At 26.2% G+C, this 19321-nt stretch overlaps 2 protein-coding genes across 11 annotated transcripts in view; one reads left to right on the forward strand and one right to left on the reverse strand.

Annotated features, from left to right (window-relative positions):
- The window catches only part of LOC105845159 (fibrocystin-L), a 133944-nt gene extending 132598 nt beyond the window's left edge, over positions 1-1346 (forward strand). For all 3 annotated transcript variants that reach the window (XM_065804117.1, XM_065804118.1, XM_065804119.1), the window contains one exon: positions 728-1346. In XM_065804117.1, coding sequence (XP_065660189.1) covers positions 728-861 — 134 coding nt within the window. In that variant the 3' untranslated portion in view covers positions 862-1346. The remainder of the gene's footprint in view (positions 1-727) is intronic.
- A 10089-nt stretch (positions 1347-11435) lies between these two features.
- On the reverse strand, positions 11436-16234 carry LOC136084049 (uncharacterized). Of its 8 annotated transcripts, XM_065804121.1 has the most exons (8): positions 13418-16234; positions 12935-13032; positions 12700-12830; positions 12495-12628; positions 12210-12279; positions 12005-12089; positions 11765-11917; positions 11436-11620 (listed from the first exon to the last, which is right to left on the reverse strand). In XM_065804121.1, the coding sequence occupies exon 1, from the start codon at positions 15658-15660 to the stop codon at positions 14836-14838; it is 825 nt and encodes a 274-aa protein (XP_065660193.1). In that variant the 5' UTR covers positions 15661-16234; the 3' UTR covers positions 11436-11620; positions 11765-11917; positions 12005-12089; positions 12210-12279; positions 12495-12628; positions 12700-12830; positions 12935-13032; positions 13418-14835. The 8 variants fall into 8 exon arrangements, with proteins under 8 accessions (XP_065660193.1, XP_065660198.1, XP_065660195.1 ...); XM_065804126.1 differs by having other exon boundaries at positions 11765-12089; positions 12210-12275; positions 12495-12591; XM_065804123.1 differs by having other exon boundaries at positions 11765-12089; positions 12495-12591.
- Positions 16235-19321: the final 3087 nt, after the last annotated feature.

The raw sequence follows: 19321 nt of genomic DNA on the forward strand, positions 1-19321 counted from the left end.
TAAGCCGTTTTATTAGGCTTTGAATATTTTTGCGGTCAATAGGTATTGGTTCGTTTTTTTAAATTTATTAGTTTTGAGTATATTAATTTATAGAAATGCCCTCTCTGTTCAGGCACTCTAGAGCAACTTTTTCAACATGAAATTTTGCGTTGCTATAGCAAAATTTTGAATTTTTGGTGTTGATGTTTCTCAAGGACACTTATACCAAGACAGTTGACTATATGAGCGACTGTTCATTCAAACACAAGGGTAACAATGCGTTTATGCTTAAAATAGCTTTTCCAAGCAACTGTTTTCAGGGGTTCATTGACACTAATCTGTAACAAAACCGTTGTTTGCGGTTAACTTGTCTTAAGTAGATCCAGGAGTTGTTGATTGTGTAAAGTTTTCACATTTTCCATCAAAATTGAGGGGGGGGGGGGGGAAATGCAAATATGAACGTGCAAGTTTTTATTCCAACAAATAATATTCTGTACATCAATACCAAACATGAAACTTTTGGAACAACATGAACTGTTTTGGAGTTTTACACATCATGACTCCACTTAGTTTTTTTTTTTTTGTGTATAATGATGTATATGATGTTTTAACTCTACACCATGAGCTGACGTAAACAATTTACTAATGAAAAAACTTGGAAAATTAAAAATATGTAAAATCTAAATTTATATATAATTGTTCCTTTTATATTTTTCAAATTTGATATTTAATGTTTTAAATTTATTAGAAATTACTGAGCTGTATTGCATTTGTGGTGAACCTGGCATCGTTAAATGTATGAAATGCCTCAAACAAATTTATTGCAGTGAAAGTTGCAAACAAAGAGATTATTGGTTGCACAAAAAATATTGTATAAAATAAATTATTTATATGAAAGTTATATGTAATGTAATTATAAAACGTCTATTAATTTAATGAATTGATCTAATGATGTACGATCTAATAACTGATTTTTTCAGATTTTTTAATTTATTTGAGTTGAACTTTAAGCTAAATTATTTAATTTATAATATATTTTATTAATAAATAACTAAATTAGTAAAGCTTATATCTAAAAATTGACAAAAAAAAACGATAAAAATTGTAAAAATTATTTTAAAGTGATTTGTAATAAATTAGTTATATTAATAATGTTTTTAGGGGATTTTTGTGTTATAGTGATTTGATGTTAATGTTATTTATTAAATTTGTACAACATTTTATATATAATATATAACTATATATCGAATATGTGTGATACGAATGAACTCACTTATATGTATGCATTGCACTTTTGTAAACTTTTATTTTTGTCACAGTCACACAAATTTATTTATGATTATAATAAACCACTCTTATGAAGTTGTTTCTCGCTGTTTTTTGAAGGGGAACTATTTTAACCAACATGCGTGTATGTCTTAAGAAAGAGAATTTAAGGTAGAGCGTTTAGAAAATATTTAAAATTATTAAAGCATTTTCAATATGGAGTTATTTTGACCCAATTTTTATTTAAGTTTATAACGATTTTTGTATTAAAAACATATATTGTAAATGAACTAATTAAATTATTGTTTCAAATTTTCTTAAAAAGAAAATTTCATAATAGTTGTTGAACATATTTATGCTTTCTTCAAGAAATGCTAAAATTATTTTATTTTTTATTTTTTTATTGTTCTTACTCAAATTGTCATGAAAATTGCACAGAGAGTTACCATTCCATGAAAGCAAATTGCTATGAAAAATGCACAGAGCAGCGACACTTTTAGTTTTCAAATAAAAAAATTTCTTGATCTTTCAAAATCTTGTATATCAAAATGCAACTCTAATTGAATTAAATGCAGGGTCCTTTTTTACTATTAGACGAGACCTAGACCACCAAATTTTACAATCAAATAGCAAAAAATGTATACAAATTTCGCTCAAGTCCGACATCAATTTGAAAACAGTTAAGGCAGTGATGAATGATAAACAAATTTTAGATTTAAGTTATTTATATTTTTGTTGCTTAGCAAAAATATATATGGCATCAAACTTTGTCAGCGGATAAGCCTGTGCTTTTATTATTTTTTTAAATTGTAACTTATAATCACGTTGTAAAGTTTTCTAACTATTACTCTAAAAGGTAATGAAAATAAAAAATTAAGTTTTGTTAATGAATTAGCAAAAAGTTAGTATTGAGATATTTTAGTCATGGGTTAAGTTTGACTTTCAAAAACAATTTTATTGTTTTTTAGTCATGTTTATTTGTCATTTTTGATTTGATTTATTCATGTTTTGATTATTATCTTAATCATAAACAGCTTTTGCCTGTGCAAAAGAGACTGAAACCTAGTTGATGCTTAATACAAGTCATTTGTAACTAGCTGAGATCGGACACGTAAAAATACGGGTCTTAGTAAGTCTATTCCAAGCCGAACTTTTTTATACTTTTTCCTTATATATCCTAGCTTTCCGGATCCGTAAAATACGGGTCTTTACAAAACTTACCCTGTGGGCACAAGAACGTTTTTTAATGGTCCCGTAAAAACGTTTTTTCTTGGTTTTTTAAACGTCCATATGAAAAGGTGACCGGACGTTTTTTTTTGAAAACGTTTTGTGAACGTTTTTTATTGGTTTCAACGTCCATATGAAGCGGTGAAAGACATTTTTCTGAAAACGTTATTTATTGGTTTTTATTAACTCTAAATGAAACGTTTTATCGTTTTTAACGTTTTCCTAAAAACCTTTTTTAAGTATAAGTTATTTAAGTACATAACTTATGTTATAAAGGAAAAAAACCTTTTCACAAATGAAAACTTAGATCTAACAGCCAAGATCCGGATAAATAACTAAAAGTTTAAACAATTTGTGTTTACTTACAATTTTAACATACGAAAACATAATAAAGTAAATTTTATGCTATTATATTAAGAGCATCTTTAAACGATTGCCTATCAACTTATCGACTAAATCGAATTTTGCAGTTTGTGATACTAATGTTCCTTAAAAAAAAGGCATAGGAATCTTTCATGCATTTCATTAGCATATAAAAAAATAAATCAAAACGCAAATAATAATAATAAGAAGAAATAAGTAATGTATAATTTCAGACAGTATATAAAAGGAACAATTAAAATAACGACAATTAAAATTACCATAATTACTCTAATAATGTGTTTTTTTAAATGATCTATTTCCATAAGTTCCAGCATTCTTAAACAATGCTACAACACATTTTGACATGTCATCCAAAACATTACTAGCAGAAGCTGAAAAAGAACTTAAAAAATCATAGAATATATTTAGTTCGATCACATTTTACTTAATTTAAGAAAACTTTATACATAAATGTAAACAAGAATATAACAACAAATAAAACATTACTTTAGTATTCAAAATTATTTCCTTTTCATCAAACCTTGTTATATCATTTATTTTATCATAAAAAAATAATGAATTTTCAAACTCAATCTTATCCTTCAGGATATTCACTGCAGGTAAAGACTTTTTGATTTTAGACATTAGGAATGGTATATCTGGTATCATGGTATTCACAAATACTGCATATTGAAAACCTTTTATAAAAGAAAAAAAAAATTAGAACAGTAAAATATTAATGAAAAACTGCAGTAGAAAACTGAAAATTGAATTAAATACCATAGCATCTTTTGAAAAATGAAAAAAGTCAACATTGATTAACATACCTGTTCCACTTATAGGCTTAAAACTTGATGGCAATTCATTGTAACAGTAAAGTGCAGGTTTTTTTAAGGTCCCGTAAATTATTTAATCAAATGATAAAAAAATTCCTATTAAAACGTTTTTCGAACGCTTTTTGAACGTTTTTCTTATACAAACGTCGTTCAAACGACCATTAAAAGTTTTCCGAACGTTTGAAAAACGTATTTTTGCCCACTGGGTACCATATCTATACATATCTATTCCACACCGATTTTTTCTATACCTATGCCTTATTTACTTCAATATATTTTAGTAAAATAATTTTGTTCTGAAAAAAACTTTAAGAGCAACAAAATTAACATGCGCACCTTTTCTGCATACGTAGAGCTTGTAAAAGACTAATTTGTTTTCTACTAAATGCATTTCATTGCGTAATAAATTTTGGAACATTTTTAATCTTGCTTATATATTTATAGTAAAAAAGTAATAATACAACAAAAAAGATTTCTAAAATTTCAAATAAAATTTTAAAGTTTTCTCATTTTATAGATATATTATACGCGATTATTCCATAAAATGCCTGCAAACTCAACATATGCTGAAGACGTTTACACTTACAGACGTTTGTACGTAACGCTAAATAAATGGAATTAAGAAGATTTTTGACCACTAAAACATAGTCATAAAAAAAAAGTTCTTTCTTATGATTATAATTAAAAACTAAAGAATAATATTAAACGCTAATCTAAAAGTTAAGTGAAAAAAATTTGCGCATAGACGTCGCACAAAGTGAAGAAAAAAGTGAAGAAAAAACGGCAAAAATTATATAACCATCGCATTTTAATATGTATTAAATGATTAGTTATTCTTTTTGTCTGAAAATCAATTATGTGATTTTAAGTTATCTTTACGCGCAACGACCAGCAAAAACGTGCGCGTATCTAAAAAACACGCGCGTATAAAATTTTACACGCGTAAGCAGATTTTTTTTTTAATTTTACTTCTCGAATCAAGTAATAGTTTGCATAATACATAATTTACTTTTAAATCTTTTTAACTCACTCCAACTTGTAATCAGGCTTGATCACACAGTACACTACCATCCAAATTTAAGTCATAATTATTACCGGGCCCCTCCCCTTTTGCTAAAAACAACAATTGAAAGAATTTAAAATAATAATAATAATAATAATAATTTAGTCATCAACAAAGAGTATATGATAGAATGCTCTGAGCATTACTATTATAACTATTGTAAATTTTAATTCATAGAAAAATTTCATTATTGATGGCAAATTTAACTACAAATAAAAAATTTCACAAAAAAATCACGACTGTTTAAGAAGAGACAGAACTTCTACTGGAAGCAATTTCCCATTTTCACATCTATGGTTAGTGAATTGGATGCTCGATATAACTGGATCACTCCTTATCATAAGATAGTTAAACTGGTTTTTCATAACATTTATCCTTGAAATTTTGCATGAATGGTTTAATCTTGCATTTCTAATCTCTTTGTTTAGAGACTCTAGTGATTCTTTTGAATAAACTCCAATGGAAAGTTCTTATGCATCGGCAATCTGTAAACCATGTTCTAAAAGTTTGTAAACGCTTGGGGGAATAACATACCAATTATATTCAGAAAGAATTTTATCTGTTGTATCATTACAATAATTTTGAAAAGAGCTTGGATCTAAATCATAGCCTGAACCAACTGCTTTTAAAATTATTTTAAGCCTAGAAATGATGTCAACATCTACACCAGTTATCTTAGAGAAAGAATTCGATTCCTTAAAGGCTCTTCTGGCACTATTACCATCATTAGTGTTTCCAAAACCTTGTTTTGGCATGTCAACAATAAGACTTAGTTCTACCCTAAACTTCTTTTGGATAAATACTTTTCTTTCTTTAACTGATTCTTTCTGCTCAGAGGTTTTAGCATAAAATGACCTAATTTATATCCAAGATGAAGAATGTACTCAAAGCATCTTATCCAAAGGTGAAGAGGTGAAAGGCCAATAGATAAATCTTCTTTATTGACAGGTTTAGATCTAATCAATTTAATGTCATTCATCTCTGTTGGCTTTGCTGAACATACATTACAGCTTTGAGAAGAGGTAGTACTTGTCAGTGCATTAACAACTTTTCTATCAAACATAATCAAATCCAAATTAAACTTTATAATTGCTGTCATCATAGATGAATCAGCCGGTTCTGACTCTAAACTTACTACAAATGGTTCAAGTTTCTGAATCTCAATTCGTAATCGTTCCTCTTCTTCTTTAATTATCATGTCAGTTTCCTTTTTGTACTGCAAACACACCGGTCTGCAGAAATGTGTACTAGATGGTTTTTGTTGTACCATATCACTGTATCATTAACAGTCAGTTTAAGAGGCACTATAGATGTTTGGAAAATACTCTCTTCACTTTTAATAACTTTATCTAGAGTTGTATCAAAATATTTTTGTTTATACAGACTTTGGCTTGACGCTCCATCAAAACCACCTTTGAAATGCATCATTCCATGTTGATTGATATCTTTAACCGATAATTCAGAAAATATTTTGTTGCAACTATTTAGACTCAAGATTCTACACAGTGTGTGATTAAAAAGAGATTGAAAGGAGCAAACTGCAGATGTTTCTGAAAAAGTCATACTATCAGGATAGCATTTCTTTTTTTTAATTAAAATTTTATGAAGAGACGGATAAATGTTTGCATTTTGTAATAAGGAGTTATTTCTGATTATCTGGTATTATTCATCAGACAGATCACATTGAATTTTTAGGCTGAGAGCATCTTCAACTTTCTTTTAAACAGGTTCAAGCATAGACATGTTTTTCCTAATTTGCTTTATCTGGGTCCAAAGCCTTCTTTACTATAAAAATAAAATTGTTTCTATTAATGTTGGATTCAGTTGTTGCACTTTTTAAAGTAACTAAGGCCAGTTCTTTGTGATTATTTTCAGCTAAATGGGTAATTTTAGCTCTTTTGCTTCTTTCACCAAGATTTTCCCAAACTTTATTTTTTCTAACTGGGCCTTTTTTAAATTTCATTCTTTTATGAAGATCGGGGAAAAACTCCTCCTGTAAATAGAAACTTAATTAAATAGAATGATTGCATAAAGAAAATTATTAACAAATAACTCTGTTTCTTTACCTGCAGCCAAACATCTTCTTTTAAAATCAATCTGTTATAGTTTCTATTATGCTTATCTAACTTAGCTCCCACTTTTGCTTTAAAAACAGACAACGTATTCTTTAAGTTGGTAAGCTCTGATTTATTGAAGTCATCTTCATAAAGGTTATAAACATTTAAAACTTTTTTAAACAAAGATTCAAGCAGATAAACTTTATTGAAACCTAGCTCTTTAATTTTTTGAAGAAGATCAATTCTTTTCATGTTTTATATATTATCTATAACATAACAAACAAAAGTTATCAATAGTTTAACAATCTTATTGTCATTTACATTATAGCTTAATAGCTACAAGTATTTTGAAAATCCATATATATATATATATATATATATATATATATATATATATATATATATATATATATATATATATATATATATATATATATATATATGAGCAATAAAAAAATTACTTATCAAATTATTTTATATTTTACACTGTGTTTTCATCTCTAAAGACTCATCAGGATTAAAAAAATTGGATAAGTGATTTTCTGCTAATTTATAATAGCTCTGTTTTTTTAAGAACATTGAGCACTCTATTTTGTAGAATACAATTGAAATTATTTGTACAACCTCTTATCGTATACTCACTGAATATAATATTTAGCGAGTAAATGATAAAAGCTCTATTTTAGATTGGAGCAAATTGGAGCAAATTGGAGCAGGTAGATTTTATTCCATTAAATAGTGTATTGCTAACAGTACTCAAAAACACTAAAATCAGCGTGGAGTTATGCGGACCATTTTTATTCTTGTACCACAAATAATGTGTTACTAATAAAAATAAAATTTTTATTAATATTTTTCTTCATGCTGAGTAATAGCTTAAACCTAATAATCTTTAGAAAAAAATCATTCATTTACATTGTGAATTGACACAATTTTAATAAATTAATAAAAAATACTAACACTTTAACTACTATGTCTCCATAAAATAAATTTCTAAAACTGACTATTTTATCGAACATTTCCGGTTTTTTTCCGTCATAAAAAAGCATCAATAAAGTACTTCAAATTAATACATAACCTTGCAATGGCTTCAAAAAAAGTTTTAAATTGTTATACATCTGGCCTTACCACCATTAAAAGTTATTTGTATTTAGAAACTAAAGACTTTATTTTTTTTCCTTTTTTGCCAATATTTAAGGATTTTGAGCCACTGTGCGTCGGTTTGCGGCAAAATAAACCTTTATGCGTCAAGTTTCATATGCATTTATCTTACAATTTTTGATTAATTTCAATCTTGTTGCCAGGGTTGTTATCTGTCAAATATGTCTGAGACATATTTTCTGCCGACATAAAATATGTCCCACATATTTTCTATCGACATATTTTGACATAATTTTATGTCTGAATTATTTTCTGCTGACATAAAATATGTCAGACATATTTTCTATCGACATATTTTGACATAATTTTATGTCTGAATTATTTTCTGCTGACATAAAATATGTCAGACATATTTTCTGTCGACATATTTTGACATAATTTTATGTCTGAATTATTTTCTGCTGACATAAAATATGTCAGACATATTTTCTATCGACATATTTTGACATAATTTTATGTCTGAATTATTTTCTGCTGACATAAAATATGTCAGACATATTTTCTGTCGACATATTTTGACATAATTTTATGTCTTTGCAATCTATTTTGCTTCATAAAACTTTTACTTTAAACCCTATAAGCAAACATCAGTTGTTTCATAAAGGTCTTTTTCTGCCCTTTTTAGCGATGTATCATTTGATAGTATTGACTAATATTGGCATTTATTGACTTATTTATTGATTATGACTTATTTATTGATTATGACTAATATTGACATTAATAGTATTGACTAATATTGACATTTGATAGTATTGACTAATAATGACTAGTATTGAGGCATCATTTGATAGTATTGATTAGTATTGATTAGTATTGGCGCTTTCCCTTATTAGAATGTAAAAACCATCTCAAGCTGAGTTTGTATTACTGAAAGTGGTTTTTATTAGTATGACTAAACTTAAAATATTTCTTTGATTAAAATAATAATAAAAAAAAAACTTTACAGTTATTTTTAATTATTAGTTAATCCTGAAATAGATTTCATTATGAAAAATTGAATTCAAAAAATTCTATGAAAAAAACGGTTCACAGAATTTCAAAAAATTCGTGCCAAATTAAATTCATTTAGGCTGAAGAATTTGAAAGATTTCACAAAAGTTATATTCAGCTCATTAAATTCATATTAAGAAGGCTAACCGGTAATAATTTATAACTAATTACGAATAATATACTTTTAGTTATAATAGTTATGATTTATTTAACAATAAAATAATTGACAATTGCATTATAACAGCATAATTAACTGCCATAAACTTGCATAAAATGTTTTGAGTGAAATATATATTGGAATAATTATTTTTTTTCGTTTTCCTTACGATTTAAAGTCAAAAATGGAGAATAATTTATTGAATGAATCAACTATTAGTTAAAAATAACTAAAAATGTTTTTTTTTTAATATTATTTTAATCAAGAGAATAATTTTAAGTTTAGTCATATTAATAAAACCCATTTTAAGTAATAAAAACTCAGCTTGAGATGGTTTTTACATTCTAATAAGGCAAATCGCCAATACTAATCCATACTAATTAATACTATCAAATACTATCAAATACTATTAAAATTAGGGGTATTTGGGGTAAAGTCCCTAATATTGTCGAAAAAAAAGTTGTCCAAAAGTATGTCAACCTGAGTCTCAAAAGAAGCGTATTTTCATAGAGATTTTAAAGATGTTATTCGTTTGTAAAAAAAATAAGTATTTTTTGTATTATTGCTGAAAAACATTTTGTTGACATTTTTTTAAGAGTCTTTAGCATTTTTTCAAATAATTTTTTTGCCAAAATATTTTAAGGAAAAATTTTTATATTTTCTAAAATCTCTATACTATCTTCTAAAATACGCTTTTTTTGAGACCCAAGTTGACATACTTTTGAACAACTTTTTTTTTGAAAATATTAGGGACTTTACCCCAAATATTAAAGATCTGAACTCAAATATCTTTACAACTTGACGTGATGGTAAAAAATGAGTTGCATATTTGAAATCAAAATGTGAAATGCAATCCAAAAAACAAATTGTTTGCTCGGCACCAAAAAAAAAAATTTTTTTTGTTGACCTTCAATTATAATTGATTGCAAAAAAACAACAAATTTGTTAAACTATTTTTACTTAACTCTGTAAATTAAGTTGAAATGCGCAATAAATTTGTTAGATTGATTTATTCTTCAAGAATATCAAACAGCAAATAGTTCAGATATAAAATTATGTCAAAATATGTCCATAGAAAATATATCTTACATATTTTATGTCAGCAGAAAATAATTCAGACATAAAATTATGTCAAAATATGTCGACAGAAAATATGTCTGACATATTTTATGTCAGCAGAAAATAATTCAGACATAAAATTATTTCAAAATATGTCGACATAAAATATGTCTGACATTTTTTATGTCAGCAGAAAATAATTCAGACATAAAAATATGTCAAAATATGTCTAAAGAAAATATGTCTGACATATTTTATGTCAGCAGAAAATAATTCAGACATAAAATTATGTCAAAATATGTCAATGGAAAATATCCCGCTAAAAAATGAGGCGTTGATTTGATGTTGATTCAATGTTTTTCGTCAACATTGATTCCATATTGATTTTTTGTCCAAAATGTTAGCCACTTATCAACGTTAATTTGGTGTTTACAAAAAACGTTGATCGAATGTTGCTTTTCAACGTTTAATCAACAATCATTTTTTCTTGGTGATTCAACACTGATTTTTATAATAGCCGACGGTATTTTGATATCGCTTTTTGATGCATATATCAAAAAAATATATATCAACAGTTTACGAAATTTAAACAACTTAAAGTTTATATTTAAACAACTTTAAAATGTATTCTACAAAATAGAGTGCTCAATGTTCTTAAAAGAACTGAGCAATTATAAATTAGTAGGATTTCACTTAAGAAAATTTTTTTTCATTTAACACTGTATTTCATCAATAAAAAGACTCATCAGAAATGCTCTCATCAATAAAAAAACTCAGTATTTCTGATGAGTCTTTTTATTAATGAAACACAGTGTTAAATGAAAAAAAACTTTGTTAAGTGATTTTCTACTGATTTATAATATATATATATATATATATATATATATATATATATATATATATATATATATATATATATATATATATATATATATATATATATACATACATATATATATATATATATATATATATATATATATATATATATATATATATATATATATATATATATATATATATATATATATATATATATATATCTATATGTATGTATGTATATATATATATATATATATATATATATATATATATATATATATATATATATTATGTATGTATATATGTATATATATATAAAATATTTGTATATAAAATTTATACATATTGCTCAAATCTTTATTTGTTTTGTAAAAAACAGGCTGTAAATAAAGGATTTAGCAAAAAATTTATTAATAGAGCAATTCAAAGCTAACTCAAAAGAATAATGAAAGAAAGTAAGAAAGTTTTTTATTGAATTTAACACAAAATTTACATTTTCAAACAATTTATTTAGCGTTTGCAGCATTGTTCATTTTCAAAACTTTTCGATTGAGTCGTGTTCCTGATTGCCTTAAAAATTTCGAAATGCCTGAATAACATTCGCAAATTTTTGCATCATGATGCTGTCGTGTAATCGCAACTAAATCAAAAATTCAAATCTAATTTGAAAAAAATCAAACTGCAGAAATTATAGCAAATAGTTACATAAATGACTGACTAGGATAAACAAAATATATTTCCTGTGAAATAAAAAATCTAAAAAAATGCATAAAACCATTCTTACCTACTATCATATGATACAGGGTGTATGTTTTAAAATTTATCTTCAATGAACCACCCAAGACATTAAAACAGGCCCCAGCGCCCTCGCTCATCAACAACTTTCCAAAAGCAAAAGCCGATTTATATTACCTCCACAACGACTAAGAGAACTCATCTATTATTAACAAAATAAAAATTACTTAAGGGTCAGAATACATATTATGTTCATTCTATATGAATGAAATTATCTTAATTTCAATACATGGATTTTTAAAATTGACTCTTGAATCACTTTTCTCTTTTATCTATTTTTGCCATCCAACTCAACGCAAATCTTTTTTGAAAATCTTTAAAAAAAAATGTAGTAAAATAAACAATATTATTATTTATGTAAAATATTTTGTAAAAAATTAACCATGAAAAATTACCTAAATGGAAAAAATAAATAAAACTTTTATTTAATTTACCCTGGCAAGACAAATGTCTTTCTTTGCTATCCTCTTTATCCAAAACACAATTTTTAGAGCCATTTTCTACCTAGGTATAGATAAATTATACATACAAAAATAAATAAAATTTTTAAACATTATATAGTGATTTTTATTTAAACTTGTCAAAAAACATATATTTATAAAATATTTGTCAACAAAATTATATTCTATAACATATAGTTTTGATTTCTATTAATTTTTTTACTGCACACACACACAGATTTTAATTAGAACAAAAGCAACATTAGGACTTTTTTTTACCAATATATTTGAAGACAACATCATTTTCCCTTGAGATAGATTAGTTTCTTTCGAGAAGTCATTGTTATTTTCAGCAAATGAAAAGCTTGCTATTTCACTGTGTAAATGGGGAGTTGATATTGATTTAAAAACATCTATAATTCAGTAAAAAAATAAGCATTTTATTTTAACAAACCATTATTTAACTTTTACAAAAATAGTTAACCTGCTATATTTGGAATCACGTTAGATGTTCTTTAGCTATTTGAACTATCAAAATAGTATCTTCCGTATAGTTCTTCATCACCAACCGCAATATCTTCATCACTTTCACAAAATGTCATTGCTGTCTTTCTCCTTTAATATAAACTTTACTTTATAAACAAAAAAAGTGCATGATTTGTGTAATACTTTATTGCAAAATTTTTTATTTGTTAAAAACTAATTTTAGTAAAATTTACTTTTGCTTTGTCCCTTTTTTCTCTTCGATGTCAGTTTCAATATTTGAAGTATCTGCTGCTTTCTCTAAGTGTGACTGAGCTTCTTCATAAACACAAATCTATGTACGTAAAATCATTTATCAATATCTAATAAAGATGTAATTGAAATGTTTGCGGCAAAAGCAGGCCCTATGAGAATGGAGTGTAATTGGTGCACCGCATAAAAATTAATGAATTTTAATGAAAAACCCATGAAAATTAATGAATTTTTTAGTTTTTAAAAAACACTAAAAGTTTAAAAAAAACTAAAAACATTGTTAAAAAAACCCGTTGGAATATTGGATTTAAAATAAGTGATATTAAATGAGAGAATAGTCATATTGTAAAGGGGGCCTAAAATAAATTTGCACCAGCACATGTTTATCCTCTCTAATGCCCTGGTCAAAACATACAGTTCAATATCTAATTCAATTATTTTACATTTTTTTATAGTAATATGCAAACCTGTAGTGTATAAAATCCTAGCAGGGTATATCTTCCAATCAGAGGTTGATGCCTGCAAGGTTGTGACAGCTTTACAAATCACTTTTAAATGGCAGCCAGAAGCATTTCCCTTCATTTTTCATCCAACTTTTAGCAATCACTTCCACTTCTTTAATTTTTCCATTTAAAAATTCAACAATGGCAAATGAAATTTCAATATTCTGGTGCAATTTAATTCTAAACAATCTTATATAAGTTACAAAATAAAATTAAAAATACATTAGAGATTAAAAACAATGAACTTTGTAAAACGCTTTTTAGATTTATTAATGTAAAACATTGTGTAAATATTTTATTATTTCTATAAACATACCAGGTATTTGTTTCACACAAAAAATTTATAAATTAAAATGCATTAAACTCACTTTAAATTTGTTCAATGAACTACATATTTGACAAATTTACAACAAATTTTACAAAATGGCACATGCACAGACATACTTTGAAAATTGATGGTCTGCAAGTATAATCAAAGTTTGTGTTTTTAATTCCAGAAATCAGTGATCATAAGCAATATCACAATGTCTAAGCAGAAAAAAAGCATAACCACCTTTTTAAACAGGTATCATCAAGCCTTTCTTCAAAAGTTCTTTTTTTTTTTGGAAAAATTGTTTTTAGGTTGGCTAATGAATTTACATAACAAACGTCTAAGTAAGATGTTTCAAAACAATCAGGAAAAAACTTTCGAACTGAATGAGGATTTAGAGCCTTGCATTTTACAAGATCTACCAAAACCTCTTCTACTAAAATAAACCCTTTGCCTTGAATAAAATAAACTCTGTCTCATAGATTTGATGTGATCTTTTTATTTACCACTTGGGCAGAAATTTCTTTACCATTCCTTTCTCTAAGAAAAATATCCAACTTTTTTCTCTCATCTAATTGATTCACTATTTGGGCAACAGTCTGATGTGATTTTCACACCATTTTTTTAATTCAACCCAAAAAGTTTTCAAAAGGAAAAGCTGATAGATGATCAAGACTCTACCCAAAGTTAACACAATCATCAGCTAAATGAATCATGCTAAGAACATTGTATGTTACCAAGATCTCCCCATACAAAATTTTTACTTCTCTGACAAACCATATAAGCAGCTGTTTAGCAAATGCCACTAACAATTCATTTTTGGCCATTTTATTAGAAAGCAGTATGTGCATAGCAATTGAAAAAGAAATAAATAAGTCATAGTTTTATTTATTTTTCCTTTTTAAAACAACAGGTCCAGCATAAAGCAGAATAATCGAAACTCTGTTGCTTTCCACTTCTCAAGTTCATTTAAAGAGCGTGGTCTACGTTGAAAATTGGATGGTGTATAACTTCGTAAATTTATGAGTTCATTTGAAATACTTTCTTTAACAGATTGACTTATTCTAATACATCAGGGACCTTTACACCAGTTTATTAGAAGTTTTTTAACTACTCCAAGACATATAAGGTGCATATAGTCTAATGGGAATCCAGTTACCATTGGGAAATTTAACTGAACAAGTGGAGAAAGACTCTCAAGTTGGTGACCTTCTTTATAAAAATTATTTTTAAAAGCCATGTCAGTACAAAGTAAAGTAGTCGTTTCCAATAACCTTACGCCATGTTTTTGTGTGCCAACTGCCATACATCTTTCACAGCTATGATAGCCACTATGCCCTATAATGCATTTAACATATGCTCTTGCAGGCGCATCACAAACAAAAGCTTTAATAGTCACCAGAAGCTGTTTATACCCATTAGTTTGCAATTTTTTCATTTCAAGAATAAAATCTTCAAAGTACTCATCCAAATTGTTTGGTTTTCCCTGACCATGCCAAATTGCAACAGCATAGGATCCTTTTCTGTTAATTGTAACTAGTATAGGCCAAATAGAAGTCTTTTTACTATTGTACATAGGTGCACCATCAATACTTACAATTAGATCAAGTTTTTTCTTATTTCCAACTGTTGATATAAAATAATCAATTGCACTTTTAACTCCAAGATATATATAATCGCCTCCACTGACATATAAAACATTAACTTTTTGAAGAGATTTTTGTAATGTCTGCCAGCATTTCGGTATAGATGGAGTAAATTTATTTAAGTGAAATAAAAGTGCATTTAAAGCATCATCTTTTATACAGTATTTTAATGACCACTTATATAAAAAATCTTTTGTTGAAGTTAGAGTATCAATACTACTGTATAAACTATTTTTAAATGTCGTCAACATCACAATAATTAGATTCAACTTTACTTAAACAAAATTTATTTTGTGGCAAAGTGATTGAAAACATCAATATATCACTGTGCACATCTTCAGAAACTTCAAAAATCTTTTGAATGTCTAAATCTAGATGAACGCAATTCCCTCTACCAACAATGTTACACTCTTCAAGAAGATATTTTATTCTTTTTTCAGTATTTCGTTTTTCTTTCATAAATTCTCTCATATATAGGCTTCTGTCATATTTAGGCATTATTATCTTTATTTTATTACATCACAAAAGAAAAAAAATTAAAGGCATTATTATTCTTATACAGAAAAAATCAATTTAAATTGCATTTTGTACTATATGATTTAAGTTTGCAGTCAGAATTTATCAGGCAAATACTTGCAGCCATTAATAATTTGCTATGATAATAGTAATGTTATTATAATAAGCATTAATAGGCCAAATTGCTGCTAAGTTGTGACTTTTTCATGTTAAATTGTTAAAATATTTATATTAAGATGTTCTATTTTCTTCAAGTAGTTAAAGAACTACCCTAATTTCATTAGGATAATCTTTATTCAAGAACTAAAAAAATAATTACTTAATAAAATATATGACATATATTTATAATATATTTATAAAACATATAATATGTTTTTCAATAAAGTTTATATTCGTTTCATACCGTAATACAATTAAAATTTGAACAAACATTTTATAACCACCAAAAATAACAAAAAAAATCCCAGCAGAAAATGCTCAGCAAATTACTGTTAGTAATCGGCTCAATAAATTTGTTTTTTGTCAACAGTAAATCAACGAACGCTCAGTGTTTGTAAATAAACGTTGATTTGCTGTTGATAACATTGCTGTTGCTACAACATCCATTTACGGTTGATCGCCGTTGATCGCTAATGTCAACGCAAAATCAACGTTGATCAACATCAAATCAACGCTTCATTTTTTAGAGGGTATGTCTGACATATTTTATGTCAGCAGAAAATAATTCAGACATAAAACTATGTCAAAATATGTCAATCGAAAATATGTGGGACATATTTTATGTCGGCAGAAAATATGTCTGAAAATATGTCGACAGATCTGCCAGACATATTATGTCGTAACAACTCTGCTTGTTGCATACAAATGTATGAAAATATATAAAACTGTTACAGATTTATAATTTCACGGATAAGAGATTGTATTTACTATAATAGTAAGAAATAGTTTTTATCTTTATTAGAATATGTTCCATAAAAATATATTCCATATACGTTTAATAAAAAGAGTTTTTTTTAAAAATTTAAATAAAATCTTGTTTCTAGTTCGTTTTCTGTTTTTTTGCCACAAAGTGACGTCACATACGCAAAAAATATGTAGCTTCAACGATTTACGAAAAAGCCTCGACTATCATTTTCAAAGGTCTAAGAAGCAGATGACGTAATTTTAGCAATCAGAAATTATCAAGAGGGCAAATCTAAAATTGAAGTTTCAAATTTTCCTCTTGGATAAGACAATACGTTTTGTGTTATTTCAATCTTGCCAATTTTTTAAATATAATAACATACCTACAAAAAATCAAAACAAAACAGCTTGAGCAAAAAAGATTTGTAATTATTAGAAAAGTTTACTTATACTACATAAAAAATAAAAAGTTATAAAAGTAGATTTTTTAAATTTTATAAACAGTATATATAAACAAATAACATATTTGTTTATATATATATATATATATATATATATATATATATATATATATATATATATATATATATATATATATATATATATATATAATATCCCTATATATATATATATATATATATATATATATAATATCCCTATATATATATATATATATATATATATATATATATATATATATATATATATATATATATATATATATATATATATATATAATATCCCTATATATATATATATATATATATATATATATATATATATATATATATATATATATATATATATATATATATATATATATATATATATATATATATCCCTATTGTTTATATAGGGATGGTTAAGCGCAGCAAAGTTAAAAAAAATTAGTTTATATTAAAATTAAAAAATGATTTATATGTTTCTTTGCAAACACCAATACACTATACTTAAAATTTTCAAGTGCACTGAACTTTAATTACTTTTAATTTTTTTGGTTTAGTGGCTTTTGTTAAGAGCTTTTAAATTTTGCGTCAAATTATCTCATAACAACATATTTGTTGTATCATTCATACTGTAGCCGTTTTTCAAAACTCCTCAAGGTAAAAAAAATTAATTTTGACTTTTTTACAAAATAGGCCAGTTTAGATGTCTAAAAACATTATTAAATAGATTTTTTGAAAGAGTTCTGAAAAATTCATAAAAAGAATTCGTTTCAAAAAACATTTTACAAAGAGTTTCTCCAAATAATTTATTTTTATTTGCGTTTTCTCGAAATAAGCATATTAAGGCATTTTGAAAAATGGTTGCAGCATATATTTATAGTAAAAAAAATACATGTAGCAAAAAAAACTTTTAATTGTCAAATGAAAGTTCTAAAGTTTTTTCTAGATACGGGCTCAATCATGACACATACGCAACAAGCTTTTATCCCCTGGTGTTTTGATGTTTTTTGAAAATTTTAGCTTTTCTAAAATCTTTTCGCTTGGTAAAGTGTATAAATCGTTACATATGTTTGTATATAATCTCTATAAAACTTTAAAAGTATTTTGAATTTTGAAGAAATCAAAAAAAATTACAAAGTAAAGTTGTCAGTGATAGGACTCGCCGCGAATAACTTGTTTAGAAGCTCGGCGCGCTATCCACTCGGCCGCGCTGGCACGTGATATAATTTTTAAAAGTATAAAATGATTTTTTTAACGGAAACTAATGTTATATATCAAAATCAAGTAGACGCAATACATTTTTCAAGTAAAAATCAAACTGTAAAACTTGATAAATGCTTCAGTATGCTTTAACATTACTTAATTTGAAGTTTACGTACGTTAGATATTTGCATACACGTTCGTTCACGTTTTCTTATAAAACAATGTGCTGCGACTCTTTCTCGCCACTACCTCGGTTGCAATGGCTGCCAAGGCTTCCATGTCATACACGCTCGAATGAGCACTAACACCACCACTACTACTACTATTACCAATGCCGGATTAACCCGGGTTCCTGGGAGCCTAGGCGCCCAGCCCCCAAAAATTAGGGTACCGATTTTTAACTTATTATTTTCCATATTACATATGACTTGACATTCTAAATTATTTTCATTAATTTTTAATGAAATTAATTTCGGTAATTTCTAATCAAAATAATTTCATTTATTTCTCATGTCATTAGAAATAAAAACTCAAAACTTTGTAAAAAAAAGTTTGAACTTGAACACCCTCGAACTATATTGAAAAAAGTTCGAACAATTTTTATCTTTTTTTCTACTTGAAAAAGTGAAACAAACAAACATAAGTTAAATACAAACTGTTTAATTATTTATTAAGTGAGTTGTCTACATTTTGATTTGATTTTTTTTTATTTGAGAAAAAATAACATCACTTAAATTAATAGTTGTTTGTTTTTTTATTTACTTATATTTATTGGCAAATATTTATTGAAATGTTTTATATATTTTTTAAAATATTAGTTTTTTTACTTCTTTCGTTTTACCAC

Source organism: Hydra vulgaris, chromosome 08 (genome assembly GCF_038396675.1).
Source record: "Hydra vulgaris chromosome 08, alternate assembly HydraT2T_AEP".
NCBI classification, from domain to species: Eukaryota; Metazoa; Cnidaria; class Hydrozoa; order Anthoathecata; family Hydridae; genus Hydra; species Hydra vulgaris.